The 17740-nt window shown below is 48.0% G+C and overlaps 1 protein-coding gene across 1 annotated transcript in view; it reads left to right on the top strand.

The window, feature by feature from the left end:
• Positions 1-2944, top strand: part of LOC136572952 (alcohol dehydrogenase 1-like) — a 79175-nt gene extending 76231 nt beyond the window's left edge. The window contains exon 9 of the mRNA XM_066573997.1: positions 2811-2944. Within this exon, the coding sequence (XP_066430094.1) occupies positions 2811-2835 (25 nt within the window). The 3' untranslated portion in view covers positions 2836-2944. The remainder of the gene's footprint in view (positions 1-2810) is intronic.
• The last annotated feature ends 14796 nt before the right edge of the window (positions 2945-17740 follow it).

The following is a 17740-nucleotide window of genomic DNA, read 5'->3' as shown; positions in this document are numbered from 1 at the left end:
TCCTCAGAGGGGGGTTGGATCTCAGTGGCAGGTTGGGGCACAGGGGGAGAGGCAGTGGTGCAAACCGGAGGTGGTGAACGGGCATCGTCCCACCTTGTGGGGTGCTTGGCCATCATATGCCTGCGCATGCTGGTGGTGGTGCCTCCCCAGCTGATCTTGGCGCGACAAAGGTTGCACACCACTGTGCGTCGGTGGTCAGGCGTCTCTGTGAAAAACTGCCACACCGTAGAGCACCTTGACCTCTGCAGGGTGGCATGGCGCGAGGGGGCGCTTTGGGAACCAGTTGGTGGATTATTCGGTCTGGCCCTGCCTCTACCCCTGGAGACCGCACTGGCTCGGCCTGTGCCCACACCCTGACTTGGGCCTCCGCGTCCTCGCCCGCGTCCACGTCCTATAGGCCTACCCCTACCCCTCAGCATGGTGTATTACCAGTGATTTGATTTCCCAGCCAGAAAAGAAATTGGCGCAAGCCTGCAGGCCAAATAGAATTTTTTCCCTTTTTTTTTAAAGGAAAGACCCACTGCCTATATTCAATCAATAATAAATGTGTTGTGGCCCTGCAGTGTGTCACAGAACTGCAGTCTTGCACTGTTATGAACTGCAGCAGAGCGGTGATTTCCCAGCCAGGAAATAAATTGGCGCAAGCCTGCAGGCCAAATAGAATTTTTTCCCTTTTTTTTAAAGGAAAGGCCCACTGACTATATTCAATCAATAATAAATGTGTTGTGGCCCTGCAGTGTGTCACAGAACTGCAGTCTTGCACTGTTATTAACTGCAGCAGAGCGGTGATTTCCCAGCCAGGAAATAAATTGGCGCAAGCCTGCTGTTAAACTTAGCTGGCTGTGTATGATTTTTTTTAAGTTCTCCACCCAGCACACATGTACCCAGAACGCTGAGGACTGTCAGAGGCAGGCCAAATAGAATTTTTTCCCTTTTTTTTTAAAGGAAAGGCCCACTGACTATATTCAATCAATAAAATATGTCTTCTGGCCCTGCCTACACAATTCTGTCCCTGTAGTATTACTGCAGGCGCAATGCTCTGCACGGCCGATTTGGAAAAAAAAAAAAAAGTGCAACACTGCTAACAGCAGCCTCCACAGTACTGCACACTGTTAGATGTGGCCCTAAGAAGGACCGTTGGGGTTCTTGAAGCCTACACTAACTCCTAACACTCTCCCTACAGCAGCTCTAACACTATAGCACTGTCCCTCAGCTATCTCACAACGCATCTGAGGCGAGCCGCGGGAGGGGCCGACTTTTATACTCGGGTGACATCTGATCTCCCCAGCCACTCACAGCAGGGGGGTGGTATAGGGCTTGAACGACGCAGGGTGAAGTTGTAATGCCTTCCCTGTCTTTCAATTGGCCAGAAAAGCGCGCTAACGTCTCAGAGAGGAAAGTGAAAGTAACCCGAACATCGCGTGGTACTCGTTACGAGTAACGAGCATCCCGAACACCCTAATATTTGTCCGAGCATCAAGCTCGGACGAGTACGTTCGCTCATCTCTAGTGGTATCCAATTGTTGGGATTCTCACCAATCTCTATAATGAACAGTCTGCAGTAGAGTTCTGTAAACTGCTAAGGACAACAAGGCCAGGCATAAATGATGTAGAAATATAATTTCTATTTCATTACTTTTTCACCATTGTAGTCAATGGAACAGCATGTGGTCTTCTTTAATTCAGTGGGAAAATGAATGCAAATATGAATGTCATCTTTGTTCCTATTGATTTGAATGTTAAATTCGTATTAGAGGACAGATACATGCAGTGTTTTCCAATTCCAGGCAGCTGCCATGGAAGGTCAAAAACTGGTGGCCTTTTAGGAGTGAGCAGATCTTTAACCCCTTAGTGATCTTTAATAAACACTGGTAGGCAAGCTACTAAGGAGTTAACATTGAAGGCTGAATAATTTACAGTAACTTCAAAGAGTGGTTAAATAATGCTGGTGGTATCTCTATCTGGCACCAGATTGTGATCTGTTATTTATGTAGCCATGGATGTAGCCAGAGGAGTAACTTGAAGCTTCTGGGCCCCAATGCAAAATCTGTAACAGGGCCCCCAACTATAATGCTTTATTTATAGTACTTGGCTCACTATATGGAGAAAAGAGGCCTTATGGACTCCCCAAGGCTCCTGGGCCCGGGTGCAACGGCATCCCCTATAGTTACGCAAGTGGATGTAGCTATAGGGGAGTAGAGGAAGCAGTTGCATGTGGTCCCAAAAGCCGCTTTGCCACATTAGAAGTTGTATAAATAACACGTGGTTGCATTAGCGCCCAGGAGCTTCAAGTTACACTTTTGTCTTCAGCTAATGAAATAATATTGTTTAATCATTGCTTTCTGTCAAATATCTCACTATAGTCAGTAGGTGTCCGATTTATCAATTTCACTCACGCAGCCTGTTTATACAAGCAGATACATTGTTGGCTTGTTCAAACCAGAAGTCATTCACATTTAGTGTATAAGTGAATGAGAACGACTGAACGATCTGTATTTAAAGCGAAGAATTAGTCAACGATTATTTTTATGCCTTCATAAAATGATCGATGAATGAAAAGCAAACAATGACCGTTCGTCATTTGATCACTGGCTGCTTTTACACGATTATTGTTTATTTTCACTCATTTGAAAAAATTTTGAATGATACTCATCCCGTGTAAAAGGGCCTGTAGAATCTGAGATAAGTTTGCTGCATTTGTAACTTACTGATAACTAATATTATACTGAGTTGTAATAGCCACAATGTATATTTCTGAATGTTTTTACTTTCACCAGTAATTGTGTTTTTCTCACTCTCTTTATCTACAGCATTCGTACAGTACTGGAGTTCTGAGATCTCCAGTGTTCAGCAGAAAGACCCATTGTTGATTCAAGAAGAAGGCATTGTTCATTGAATTATTTGAAAAATTTAACTCATGACTTCCCAGTCTCAGAAATAAAATGGTGCAACTGCATAATGCTGTGTGAAAACATATAATTCTTTTAATTAGTTACTGGAATTTTTAGTATGTAAGCAGTGCTAAAGACTAGAGATGAGCGAGCACCAAAATGCTCAGGTGCTCGTTACTCGAGACGAACTTTTCGCGATGCTCGAGGGTTCATTTCGAATAACGAACCCTATTGAAGTCAATGGGCGACCCGAGCATTTTTGTATATCGACGATGCTCGCTAAGGTTTTCATTTGTGAAAATCTGGGCAATTCAAGAAAGTGACAGGAACGACACAGCAACAGATAGGGCAGGCAAGGGCTACATGTTGGGCTGCATCTCAAGTTCCCAGGTCCCACTATTAAGCCACAATAGCGGCAAGAGTGGGCCCCCCCCTCCCAACAACTTTTACTTCTGAAAAGCCCTCATTAGCAATGCATACCTTAGCTAAGCACCACACTACCTCCAACAAAGCACAATCACTGCCTGCATGACACTCCGCTGCCACTTCTCCTGGGTAACATGCTGCCCAACCCCCCCCCCCCCCACGACCCAGTGTCCACAGCGCACACCAAACTGTCCCTGCCCAGCCTTCAGCTGCCCTCATGCCACGCCACCCTCATGTCTATTTATAAGTGTGTCTGCCAGAGGAACCGCAGGCACACACTGCAGAGGGTTGGCACGGCTAGGCAGCGACCCTCTTTAAAAGGGGCGGGGCGATAGTCCACAATGCTGTACAGAAGCAATGAGAAATCCAATCCTGTGCCACCTCCATCTGGAGCTGCACACGTGGGCATTGCAATGGGGAACCTATGTGCCACACACTATTTATTCTGTCAAGGTGTCTGCATGACCCAGTCAGACCGCGTTTTTTTATAAATAGTCACAGGCAGGTACAACTCCGCAATGGGAATTCCGTGTGCACCCACAGCATGGGTGGCTCCCTGGAACCCACCAGCTGTACATAAATGTATCCCATTGCAGTGCCCTGGACAGCAGAGCTAACGTCAGATTAAATGCCGGTGGGCTTCGGCCCACACTGCATGCCCCAACCTGACCGGGGTTTTTAATTCATAGACACAGGCAGGTACAACTCCCTATTGTGAAGTCCCTGTGGACCGACAGCATGGGTGGGTGCCAGGAAGCCACCGGTCGTACATAAATATATCCCATTGCATTGCCCATCACAGCTGAGGTAATGTCATGTTTAATGCAGGTGGGCTTCGGCCCACACTGCATGCCCCAGTCAGACTGGGGTTCTTTAGAAGTGGACACATGCAGTTACAACTCCCTGTGGACCCACAGCATGGGTGGCTCCCTGGAACCCACCGGCGGTACATAAATATATCCCATTGCATTGCCCATCACAGCTGAGGTAATGTCATGTTTAATGCAGGTGGGCTTCGGCCCACACTGCATGCCCCAGTCAGACTGGGGTTCTTTAGAAGTGGACACATGCAGTTACAACTCCCTGTGGACCCACAGCATGGGTGGGTGCCAGGAAGCCACCGGCGGTACATAAATATATCCCTTTGCATTGCCCATCACAGCTGAGGTAATGTCATGTTTAATGCAGGTGGGCTTCGGCCCACACTGCATGCCCCAGTCAGACTGGGGTTCTTTAGAAGTGGACACATGCAGTTACAACTCCCTGTGGACCAACAGTATGGGTGGCTCCCTGGAACCCACCGGCGGTACATAAATATATCCCATTGCATTGCCCATCACAGCTGAGGTAATGTCATGTTTAATGCAGGTGGGCTTCGGCCCACACTGCATGCCCCAGTCAGACTGGGGTTCTTTAGAAGTGGACACATGCAGTTACAATTCCCTGTGGACTCACAGCATGGGTGGCTCCCTGGAACCCACCGGCGGTACATAAATATATCCCATTGCAGTGCCCAACACAGCTGATGTAAAGTCAGCTGTAATGCAGGTGGGCTAAAAATTAATTGGATTACACTGTAGGCGAGGGCCCCCAAAAATTGGTGTACCAACAGTACTTATGTACCTGAGAAAAATTGCCCATGCCCAACCAAAAGGGCAGGTGAAATCCATTAATCTCTTTGGTTAATGTGGCTTAATTGGTAACTAGGCCTGGAGGCAGCCCAGTAAAAATAAAAATTGGCTGAGGTGAAAGTTTCAACGCTTTAATGAGCATTGAAACGTATAAAAATTGTTTAGAAAAATTATATGACTGAGCCTTGTGGGCCTAAGAAAAATTGCCCGTTCGGCGTGATTATGTGAGGTTTCAGGAGGAGGAGCTGGAGGAGGAGGAGGAATATTATACACAGATTGATGAAACAAAAAGGTCCCCGTTTTGGATGGTGATAGAGAACGATGCTTCCATCCGCGGGTGCAGCCTACGTATTGTTTAGGTATCGCTGCTGTCCGCTGGTGGAGAAGAGAAGTCTGGGGAAATCCAGGTTTTGTTCATCTTTATGATTGTAAGCCTGTCGGCACTGTCGGTTGACAGGTGGGTACGCTTATCCGTGATGATTCCCCCAGCCACACTAAACACACTCTCTGACAAGACGCTAGCCGCAGGACAAGCAAGCACCTCCAGGGCATACAGCGCGACTTCAGGCCACGTGTCCAGCTTCGACACCCAGTAGTTGTAGGGGGCAGAGGCGTCACGGAGGACGGTCGTGCGATCGGCTACGTACTCCCTCACCATCCTTTTACAGTGCTCCCGCCAACTCAGCCTTGACTGGGGACCGGTGACACAGTCTTGCTGGGGAGCCAGAAAGCTGGCAAAGGCCTTGGATAATGGTCCCCTGCCTGCGCTGTACATGCTGCCTGATCTCTGCGCCTCCCCTGCTACCTGGGCCGCGGAAATGCGCCTTCGGCCACTAGCGCTGTCGGATGGGAAGTTTACCATCAGTTTGTCCACCAGCGCCCTGTGGTATAGCATCATTCTCGAACCCCTTTCCTCTTCGGGAATGAGAGTGGAAAGGCTCTCCTTATACCGTGGGTCGAGCAGTGTGTACACCCAGTAATCCGTAGTGGCCAGAATGCATGTAACACGAGGGTCACGAGAAAGGCATCCTAACATGAAGTCAGCCATGTGTGCCAGGGTACCTGTACGCAACACATGGCTGTCCTCACTCGGAAGATCACTTTCAGGATCCTCCTCCTCCTCCTCTGGCCATACACGCTGAAAGGATGACAGGCAAGCAGCATGTGTACCCTCAGCAGTGGGCCAAGCTGTCTCTTCCCCCTCCTCCTCATGCTCCTCCCCCTCCTCCTCCTCCTCTGGCCATACACGCTGAAAGGATGACAGGCAAGCAGCATGTGTACCCTCAGCAGTGGGCCAAGCTGTCTCTTCCCCCTCCTCCTCATGCTCCTCCCCCTCCTCCTCCTCCTCAACGCGCTGAGATATAGACATGAGGGTGCTCTGACTATCCAGCGACATACTGTCTTCCCCCGCCTCCGTTTCCGAGTGCAAAGCGTCTGCCTTTATGCTTTGCAGGGAACTTCTCAAGAGGCATAACAGAGGAATGGTGACGCTAATGATTGCAGCATCCCCGCTCAGCATCTGGGTAGACTCCTCAAAGTTTCCAAGGACCTGGCAGATGGCTGCCAACCAGGCCCACTCTTCTGTAAATAATTGAGGAGGCTGACTCCCACTGCGCCGCCCATGTTGGAGTTGGTATTCCGCTATAGCTCTGCGCTGCTCATAGAGCCTGGCCAACATGTGGAGCGTAGAGTTCCACTGTGTGGGCACGTCGCACAGCAATCGGTGCACTGGCAGATGAAACCGATGTTGCAGGGTCCGCAGGGTGGCAGCGTCCGTCCTGGAGTTGTGGAAATGTGCGCTGACCCGGCGCACCTTTCCGAGCAGGTATGACAAGTGTGGGTAGCTTTTCAGAAAGCGCTGAACCACCAAATTAAAGACATGGGCCAGGCATGGCACGTGCGTGAGGCTGCCGAGCTGCAGAGCCGCCACCAGGTTACGGCCATTGTCACACACGACCATGCCCGGTTGGAGGCTCAGCGGTGCAAGCCAGCGTTCGGTCTGCTCTGTCAGACCCTGCAGCAGTTCGTGGGCCGTCTGACTCTTCTCTCCTAAGCTGAGTAGTTTCAGCACGGCCTGCTGACGCTTGCCCACCGCTGTGCTGCCACGCCTCACGACACCGACTGCTGGCGACGTGCTGCTGCTGACACATCTTGATTGCGAGACAGAGGTTGCGTAGGAGGAGGAGGAGGGTGGTTTAGTGGAGGAAGAATACACCCCCGCAGATACCACCACCGAGCTGGGGCACGCAATTCGGGGGGTGGGTAGGACGTGAGCGGTCCCAGGCTCTGACTCTGTCGCAGCCTCCACTAAATTCACCCAATGTGCCGTCAGGGAGATATAGTGGCCCTGCCCGCCTGTGCTTGTCCACGTGTCTGTTGTTAAGTGGACCTTGGCAGTAACCGCGTTGGTGAGGGCGCGTACAATGTTGCGGGAGACGTGGTCGTGCAGGGCTGGGACGGCACATCGGGAAAAGTAGTGGCGACTGGGAACCGAGTAGCGCGGGGCCGCGCGCCACCATCATGCTTTTGAAAGCCTCCGTTTCCACAAGCCTATATGGCAGCATCTCCAGGCTGATCAATTTGGCAATGTGCACGTTTAACGCTTGAGCGTACGGGTGCGTGGCGGCGTACTTGCGCTAGCGCTCAAACAGTGGTGCTAGCGACGTCTGGACGCTGCGCTGAGAGACATTGCTGGATGGGGCCGAGGACAGCGGAGGTGAGGATGTGGGTGCAGGCCAGGAGACAGTAGTGCCTGTGTCCTCAAGAGGGGAGTTGGATCTCAGTGGCAGGTTGGGGCACAGGGGGAGAGGCAGTGGTGCAAAACGGAGGCGGTGAACGGCCTTCGTCCCACCTTGTGGGGTGCTTGGCCATCATATGCCTGTGCATGCTGGTGGTGGTGCCTCCCCAGCTGATCTTGGCGCGACAAAGGTTGCATACCACTGTTCGTCGGTCGTCAGGCGTCTCTGTGAAAAACTGCCACACCGTAGAGCACCTTGACCTCTGCAGGGTGGCATGGCAGGAGGGGGCGCTTTGGGAAACAGTTGGTGGATTATTCGGTCTGGCCCTGCCTCTACCCCGGGCCACCGCACTGGCTCGGCCTGTGCCCACACCCTGACTTGGGCCTCCGCGTCCTCGCCCGCGTCCACGTCCTCTAGGCCTACCCCTACCCCTCAGCATGGTGTATTACCAGTAGTGCAGAAACAGAACGCTGTAATTAAATGTGACGCTTATTGGCCTGTGGTTGGAGGCTGACTTCGCTTACGGAACGCCAGGAAATAATTTTGCGCAAGCCTGCTGTAACACTTAGCTGGCTGCGTATGAATTTGGAGAACTACTACACCCAGCACAGACCCAGAACACTGAGGACACTCACAGGCAGCCCAAATAGATTTTTTTCCCCAAATTTTTTTGCAAAGGCCCACTGCCTATATTCAATCAATATGTCTTCTGTCCCTGCCTAAGCGCTTCTGGCCCTGGAGTATGTCAAAGAACTGCAGACTGTTGCAATGTGAACTGCAATACAGCGGTGATTTCACAGCCCAGACAGAGCCAGGAAATAATTTTGCGCAAGCCTGCTGTAACACTTAGCTGGCTGCGTATGAATTTGGAGAACTACTACACCCAGCACAGACCCAGAACACTGAGGACAGTCACAGGCAGCCCAAATAGATTTTTTCCCCAAATTTTTTTGCAAAGGCCCACTGCCTATATTCAATCAATATGTCTTCTGTCCCTGCCTAAGCGCTTCTGGCCCTGGAGTATGTCAAAGAACTGCAGAGTGTTGCACTGTGAACAGCAATACAGCAGTGATTTCACAGCCCAGACAGAGCCAGGAAATAATTTTGCGCAAGCCTGCTGTAACACTTAGCTGGCTGCGTATGAATTTGGAGAACTACTACACCCAGCACAGACCCAGAACACTGAGGACACTCACAGGCAGCCCAAATAGATTTTTTTCCCCACATTTTTTTGCAAAGGTCCACTGCCTATATTCAATAAATATGTCTTCTGTCCCTGCCTAAGCGCTTCTGGCCCTGGAGTATGTCCAAGAACTGCAGAGTGTTGCACTGTGAACTGCAATACAGCGGTGATTTCACAGCCCAGACAGAGCCAGGAAATAATTTTGCGCAAGCCTGCTGTAACACTTAGCTGGCTGCGTATGAATTTGGAGAACTACTACACCCAGCACAGACCCAGAGCACTGAGGACACTCACAGGCAGCCCAAATAGATTTTTTCCCCAAATTTTATTGCAAAGGCCCACTGCCTATATTCAATCAATAATCAATATGTTTTCTGTCCCTGCCTAAGCGCTTCTGGCCCTAGAGTATGTCAAAGAACTGCAGAGTGTTGCACTGTGAACTGCAATACAGCGGTGATTTCACAGCCCAGACAGAGCCAGGAAATAATTTTGCGCAAGCCTGCTGTAACACTTAGCTGGCTGCGTATGAATTTGGAGAACTACTACACCCAGCACAGACCCAGAGCACTGAGGACACTCACAGGCAGCCCAAATAGATTTTTTTCCCCAAATTTTTTTGCAAAGGTCCACTGCCTATATTCAATCAATATGTCTTCTGTCCCTGCCTAAGCGCTTCTGGCCCTGGAGTATGTCAAAGAACTGCAGAGTGTTGCACTGTGAACTGCAAATACAGCGGTGATTTCACAGCCCAGACAGAGCCAGGAAATAATTTTGCGCAAGCCTGCTGTAACACTTAGCTGGCTGCGTATGAATTTGGAGAACTACTACACCCAGCAGAGACCCAGAACACTGAGGACACTCACAGGCAGCCCAAATAGATTTTTTTCCCCACATTTTTTTGCAAAGGTCCACTGCCTATATTCAATAAATATGTCTTCTGTCCCTGCCTAAGCGCTTCTGGCCCTGGAGTATGTCAAAGAACTGCAGAGTGTTGCACTGTGAACTGCAATACAGCGGTGATTTCACAGCCCAGACAGAGCCAGGAAATAATTTTGCGCAAGCCTGCTGTAACACTTAGCTGGCTGCGTATGAATTTGGAGAACTACTACACCCAGCACAGACCCAGAGCACTGAGGACACTCACAGGCAGCCCAAATAGATTTTTTTCCCCAAATTTTTTTGCAAAGGTCCACTGCCTATATTCAATCAATATGTCTTCTGTCCCTGCCTAAGCGCTTCTGGCCCTGGAGTATGTCAAAGAACTGCAGAGTGTTGCACTGTGAACTGCAAATACAGCGGTGATTTCACAGCCCAGACAGAGCCAGGAAATAATTTTGCGCAAGCCTGCTGTAACACTTAGCTGGCTGCGTATGAATTTGGAGAACTACTACACCCAGCACAGACCCAGAACACTGAGGACACTCACAGGCAGCCCAAATAGATTTTTTTCCCCAAATTTTTTTGCAAAGGCCCACTGCCTATATTCCATCAATATGTCTTCTGTCCCTGTCTAAGCGCTTCTGGCCCTGGAGTATGTCAAAGAACTGCAGAGTGTTGCACTGTGAACTGCAATACAGCGGTGATTTCACAGCCCAGACAGAGCCAGGAAATAATTTTGCGCAAGCCTGCTGTAACACTTAGCTGGCTGCGTATGAGTTTGGAGAACTACTACACCCAGCACAGACCCAGAACACTGAGGACACTCACAGGCAGCCCAAATAGATTTTTTTCCCCAAATTTTTTTGCAAAGGCCCACTGCCTATATTCAATCAATATGTCTTCTGTCCCTGCCTAAGCGCTTCTGGCCCTGGAGTATGTCAAAGAACTGCAGAGTGTTGCACTGTGAACTGCAATACAGCGGTGATTTCACAGCCCAGACAGAGCCAGGAAATAATTTTGCGCAAGCCTGCTGTAACACTTAGCTGGCTGCGTATGAATTTGGAGAACTACTACACCCAGCAGAGACCCAGAACACTGAGGACACTCACAGGCAGCCCAAATAGATTTTTTTCCCCAAATTTTTTTGCAAAGGCCCACTGCCTATATTCAATCAATATGTCTTCTGTCCCTGCCTAAGCGCTTCTGGCCCTGGAGTATGTCAAAGAACTGCAGAGTGTTGCACTGTGATCTGCAATACAGCGGTGATTTCACAGCCCAGACAGAGCCAGGAAATAGTTTTGCGCAAGCCTGCTGTAACACTTAGCTGGCTGCGTATGAGTTTGGAGAACTACTACACCCAGCACAGACCCAGAACACTGAGGACAGTCACAGGCAGCTCAAATAGATTTTTTTCCCCAAATTTTTTTGCAAAGGCCCACTGCCTATATTCAATCAATATGTCTTCTGTCCCTGCCTAAGCGCTTCTGGCCCTGGAGTATGTCAAAGAACTGCAGAGTGTTGGGGGGCGTGGCTTGGAGAGAGACCGAGACGGCCATGTCTAGATAGACTCCGTTCGGCAGCATTGCTCAGCGACTTACACAGCGTTCCGGACGGCTCGGTTTACCTTCAACCGGCAAGAAGAAGCTCTAGGGACCATGGCAGCGTCCAGAAGGAGAACTTCTAAAGCGCAACCGACGCGGTTGGAGGAGTTCTTTGTCCCGCGCGCTCCTCACACTGTAATGGCGGCGGAGGAAGAAGCTATGCCTGAAGCCGGCGCTCCGGTAAGAGGATCCCCTGACTCCCTAGAGATGCAGCCCCTAGGTAATGTGGACATTCCTAACGCTAGGGAACAACCAGGGGGACCGGGACAGGGAGAAAAGGAGGCCAAGGGTGCATTTAAACAAAATACGGGACCCCTCCCGGCCGCAGTACAAAAAACAAAATGGCGGCGGTGTCACTGCAGGGAAGCCAGCCTGCTTCAGCTTCCAGCAGCCCAGTCAAACTACGCCAGAGATTGTCAGAGGACATGGGGGAGGAGAGCCTAGAGGAGGGTGCCCCTCTGATCACAAAAGAAGGAGAAATCGGCAACTTATCTGCCACAGAAAGACCAGCCTCAGAATTATACATTAAGGAGGCTATTTTGGCTTTAAGGCACACGATCCAGACTGACCTAAAAAGCCTCACCCAGCATGTGGACTTCTCAGTGTTAGAAGTTAAAAACAGAATAAACAACACAGAGCATAAAATGGAGGAGATGGTCAAGTCTCACAATGACCTCATAGACGCGCACTATGACCTAGAAGGCTTGGTCACCAAATTACAGAATAAAATAAACGACTTTGAGGACAGAAACAGGCGCAACAATGTTAAAATAAGAGGTGTCTCCGAAAAGATCACGAACACCGAATTAACAGAATATGTTGTGCGCCTGACCCAAAAAGTTCTACCAGATATCCCTGAGGAAGAGCTCAAGATCGACAGGGTGCATAGGCTTCCATTGCCAAAATTTCTGAAAGAAAACAGTCCGCGGGACATTATTGTGCGTTTCCATTATTGTAGCACAAAAGAGGCTCTCATGTCTACCACGAGGAGATTGGGGGTCTTGCCGAGTCCTTATGCGGACATACGTCTATTTATTGATTTATCCCAAGTTACTATGGAGGCGAGACGGGGTTTTGCAGGAGTGACTCTGGCCTTGAGAGAGGCGAAGATTCCATATATGTGGGGTTTCCCCACCAAGATTATTGTATCAAGGGAAAATTCCTCACATGTTTTTCTTGACCCTGCTTCTGCCAAGTCTACCTTGAAAGTGTGGGGCATTAAAGAAAAAGATCCTTCGTCTTCCCGCTCTGATAATGATCCCGGAAAGAATCGAGGAAGAGGTGCCCGATATAGCTAACTCTCTTTACCGACACACGAAGGAATGAAAGTTTTTTTTTTGAAGTGTTGTCTATTGCGTCATATCCGGCTATTGCGCCCTGCCGCAATATGTTTCCGCAAGTTTTGAGTGATGCTTTACACTCTCTCGTGAACTGTTGTTCCCCAAAACAAGATTGCAAGCTTTTGCTTGCCCAGTTTTCTTTTGTATGTCTTACTGCTTTCTTTTAAATGTCAGCAAGGTGCTAATGTTTTCTAAAGCTGTTTTTCATAGCCGTGTGTTTCTCTGCACTAGCAGATTCTGTTTCTCTTGTTTTGTTTGTAGTTTTGTATTGACAGGCATCGTCAACTACGCAGGTTCCCTAGCTCCTAGCTCCGTATCGTTTCTTATGGAAAGATGGCGTTGAAGGCGCTGTCCCTGAATGTTAACGGATTAAACTCTCCGAACAAAAGAAGCGCCGCCTGGAAGGAGGCTTTGCGTTGCAACGCCGATCTAGTATGTATTCAGGAGACACATCTGCTTGAAACAGATAGCTTTCGCATGACACATAAAAGATTTCCCCACGTGGTGTTGGCTTGCGCCCCTAAGAAGCAAGCGGGGGTGTTGGTCGCTGTTAGAGACTCCACATCGTTTAAAATTGACAACCAAGTATGTGACCCTAAAGGCCGCTATATAATATTGGTAGGCACTTTGAGAGGTTCACAGGTTACACTAATTAATGTTTATGCCCCCAACACGAAACAAATACGCTTCTTAAATAAACTCATGAAAAAAATTTACAAAGTAGCTAAAGGTCCGTTGATTCTCTGTGGGGATTTTAACTTGGTGCCTGAAGGCAAAGTAGACTCCACTCAAAGTCACACAAGGAAAGATACCCCTCTTGGCAGGTGGATCCGTGGGATGGCTTTATTCGACATTTTCCGATGCTTAAACGCGTCGGCAAGAGAATACTCGTTTTACTCGCCACGACACAAGACGTTTTCACGCATAGATCTGTGTCTGGTGGATAAACAACTAATTACCTCCGTGTCGGAGGCAGCCATCGGAACGGCCACATGGTCGGACCACGCACCCATAACAACGTCAATTCATATAGGTAGATCCCGTCTGAGAGCCAAGAAGTGGAAAAATAATTTATACCTCATGAAAATCCCGGAATATAAAAAAGAGATAGAAAATAGTCTGGAGGAATTCTTTGCCCTAAATGACACTCCTGATGTAGATTCAAACATTCTCTGGAATGCCCATAAGGCTTTTATAAGAGGAGTGCTCATAAAGTTGGGCGCTAAGTACAAGAGAACGAAATGTGACAAGACCGAATCCTTAGTGACCAGTATCCAACTTCTGGAAAGAGAACTACAAACATCCCCTTCCACTGCCACCCACAACAAATTACTTAAAGCAAGATTAGAACTCCGAAAAACCTTACAAGGTGACTTTGAAAAAGAAATCACTATTAATAGAGCCAACATATATTCTTCATTAAATAAGCCGACAAAATTAATGGCCAACTTGGTCAAAAAAAAGATAACCAAATCCAACATCCCTTTTGTGTGGAACTCTAAAAAGAAAGAATTCAAAATATCCCACCCGGAACAGATTGCAGACAGAGTCAGCTCATATTATAGTGACTTGTATAATTTGAAGGACGACACTTCCGTAAAACAACCACAGAAAGAGGAGATAGAGGAGTTCCTAAATAAATTAAAACTTCCCAAAATTACCAACTCACAGATGGCTGAACTCGATAAAGAAATGTCCCTAACGGAAGTTATAGATACTATCTTAATAATGAAAAATCAGAAAGCACCCGGCCCCGACGGCTTCTCAGCCGAATACTATAAGATGTTTCAGAGAATCTTATCCCCACAGTTAGTAAACCATTTCAATCTGGCCATGCGTAGCGGTATGTTCCCGGCGGAGTCCCTCCAGGCTACTATAGTAGTGTTGCCCAAACAAGGTAAACCCCCTGATGATCCGTCTAACTTTAGGCCAATTTCTTTATTAAATACGGATGTAAAAATATACTCTAAAACCCTTGCAAGGAGACTTCTGGAAATTCTCCCAGAAATTATCCACCCCGACCAGGTCGGTTTCGTGAAGGGACGGCAGGCACCTGACGGCACACGTAAAATAATCAATCTTCTGCATTCTCTGAAGGCCTCTCGTTCCCCAGCGATCTTGCTTGCACTCGATGCTGAAAAGGCTTTTGATCGTGTCCACTGGGACTACACATTCAAGACGCTGGAGAGGTTTGGCATAGGGGAGGGGCTTCAACGCGCTATCCGAGCTTTATACTCCATGCCCTCAGCTAGGACGTTAGTAGACGGGACTCTGTCTGGGCCATTTAACATAACTAACGGCACAAGACAGGGCTGTCCGTTGTCCCCTATACTGTACGTTCTTTCGATCGAACCGCTGGCGGAAGCTATTAGATCATCGCTTGAAATAAGAGGGATTCCCTTAAATTTCCGCCAGTATAAGATCGGACTTTTTGCGGATGATGTGGTCCTCACCCTGTTGCATCCGTTGAGCTCTCTGAGGGCGGCCCAACAAATCCCGCAAGAATTCAGTAAAGTTTCGCAGTATAAACTTAACATAGATAAATCCATGATTATGGGGGTGAACGTCCCAAAGGACTTAAAAGATTCTATAAGAAAAGAGTTCCCCTTTAAATGGCGAGAAAATGATCTCCCCTACTTGGGAATATGTCTGTCCCCTAACACGGATGATTTGGAGAGTGTTAACTTTCCCTCATTGCTGACCTCTATACAGAAGGAGGTAGGTCGCTTGGCGAAACTCGGACTATCATGGTAAGGTAAAGTTATGACATTTAAAATGAAACTACTGCCCAAAATCCTGTATGTTTTCCGGGTCCTGCCGATCGATGTCTCTCCGAGTACACTGGCCAAACTCCAGAAACAAATATCAAATTACATTTGGGCGGGTAAAAAACCCCGTCTGGCATTACCTATATTGGCTATGCGGCGGTCCAGGGGGGGAGCGGATATCCCTAATGTGGAAAAATACTTTAAAGCTACCCTCCTGAACCAGACTAGGGGCTGGCTTCTATGGGAGGATAAGATGGGATGGGCTGGCATGGAAAGCAATTTTGCAAGGCTCAACTCATGTAAACCTATGCTTTTGGCGGCGTCCCTAGAAGCTATGGCGAGCAGCCCGAATTTACTAAAAAACCTGAAAATTGACATGAAACATTTCTCCCCCACCACGGCGGCTTCCCTTAAGGTCTGGAGAGACTTAACTGAAAAACTAGCCTCTTACGACACGCTGGAGTCCCCACAGATTCCTCTTGAGACCTTATGTCTGTTCCTCCCTGACCTGGCCTTGAAAGATTGGAGAAGTAAGGGCATAGTAAATGTGTCGGACCTAATGTTGGGTAGTGCGATAAGACCTTTTCAAGCTCTTATTTCAAAGTATAACCCACTCCCACAGGACCTATATAGATACACAAGAATAGCCCATTTTATATCCAAATCTCAATTACACGCAATTAAGATCCCACACGAAGTTACAAAAAGATTCTCTTCCTGCCCTGTATTGGGAAAATCAGAGACCAGGACCTTTTATGATATACTAACAGGTAACAATATTCCAGCCAAGAGAGTCCACATGTTAAATTGGGAGAGAGAATTGAAGGTAGACATCTCAATTGATAGCTGGAATAACGCATTTAGACTAGCTGGGAAAGCTACCAAAGGGATGAGGGTCCTGGAAGTACAAATAAAGATTAATATGCGATGGCATTTTGTGCCAGCACTAATTTGTAACAGATTCCGAAGAGGAGATGGAACTTGCTGGAGAGAATGCGGGGGTAAAGGTACTCTCTCCCACATATTTTGGTCATGCCCTAAGTTGAGGGATTACTGATGCAAGGTACTAAATTTACTAGACACAACCCTACAACTCAGGGTCCAGAGGGAGGCGAGGTGGATTTTGCTGCTGGTGGGCTTGGAGGGACTCCCTCCTCCGGTTAGAAAATTGGTAGGTCACGCCCTAATGACTGCAAAAGCCCTAATTGCTAAACACTGGAGGAGGTTAGACCCTCCGGAGTACCGCGAGTTTGTTGACAAAATGGCCGAACAGAAGGTGTTCGAGAGATGGTTGGCATTCAGAGAGAATAGTATACCGTAACATGAGGAGATGTGGAGCGTGTGGAGGGAGCCCATATAACTAGCTATAGCTAATTACTCCAAGATGCCTTTTGTTCATATTGTGTTACTGTTATTTCATGCAAATTTTTTTTTTTTTTTTTTTATTACATATATTTCACAAGGTAAGCCGATGGGACTAAAGTTACGAAGTTTGATAATAGGCGTGTTAACAGATCTCATCAGACTTCAATACTTATATGTACACAGAAAATGTTTCTCCTCTTATGTTTTAAAAAAAAAAAATTACTGAGGAAGGTAAGCCCAAGACGGGTTAGATTATTGATGTTTCCATTGCCATGTTTGATAATTCTGTCTTCCATGTATTTTATGTTTATGTGATTTTGTACTCCTCAATAAAAATTTAATAATTAAAAAAAAAAAAAGAACTACAGAGTGTTGCACTGTGAACTGCAATACAGCGGTGATTTCACAGACCAGACAGAACCAGGAAATAATTTTGCGCAAGCCTGCTGTAACACTTAGCTGGCTGCGTATCAATTTGGAGAACTACTACACCCAGCACAGACCCAGAACACTGAGGACACTCACAGGCAGCCCAAATAGATTTTTTTACCCAAATTTTTTTGCAAAGGCCCACTGCCTATATTCAATCAATATGTCTTCTATCCCTGCCTAAGCGCTTCTGGCCCCGGAGTATTACTGCAGGGCGCAATGCTCTGCACGGCCGATATACCAAAAAAAAAAAAGTGCAACACTGCAAAAAGCAGCCTCCACAGTACTGCACACGGTTAGATGTGGCCCTAAGAAGGACCGTTGGGGTTCTTGAAGCCTAAAATACTCCTAACACTCTCCCTATAGCAGCTCCAACAAGATAGCACTTTCCCTAAACTATGTCAGAACGCATCTGTGGCGAGCCACGGGAGGGGCCGATTTTTATACTCGGGTGACACCTGATCTCGCCAGCCACTCACTGCAGGGGGG

Source organism: Eleutherodactylus coqui, chromosome 7 (genome assembly GCF_035609145.1).
Source record: "Eleutherodactylus coqui strain aEleCoq1 chromosome 7, aEleCoq1.hap1, whole genome shotgun sequence".
Classification (NCBI taxonomy): Eukaryota; Metazoa; Chordata; class Amphibia; order Anura; family Eleutherodactylidae; genus Eleutherodactylus; species Eleutherodactylus coqui.
This window is presented reverse-complemented; position numbering and strand designations above follow the sequence as displayed.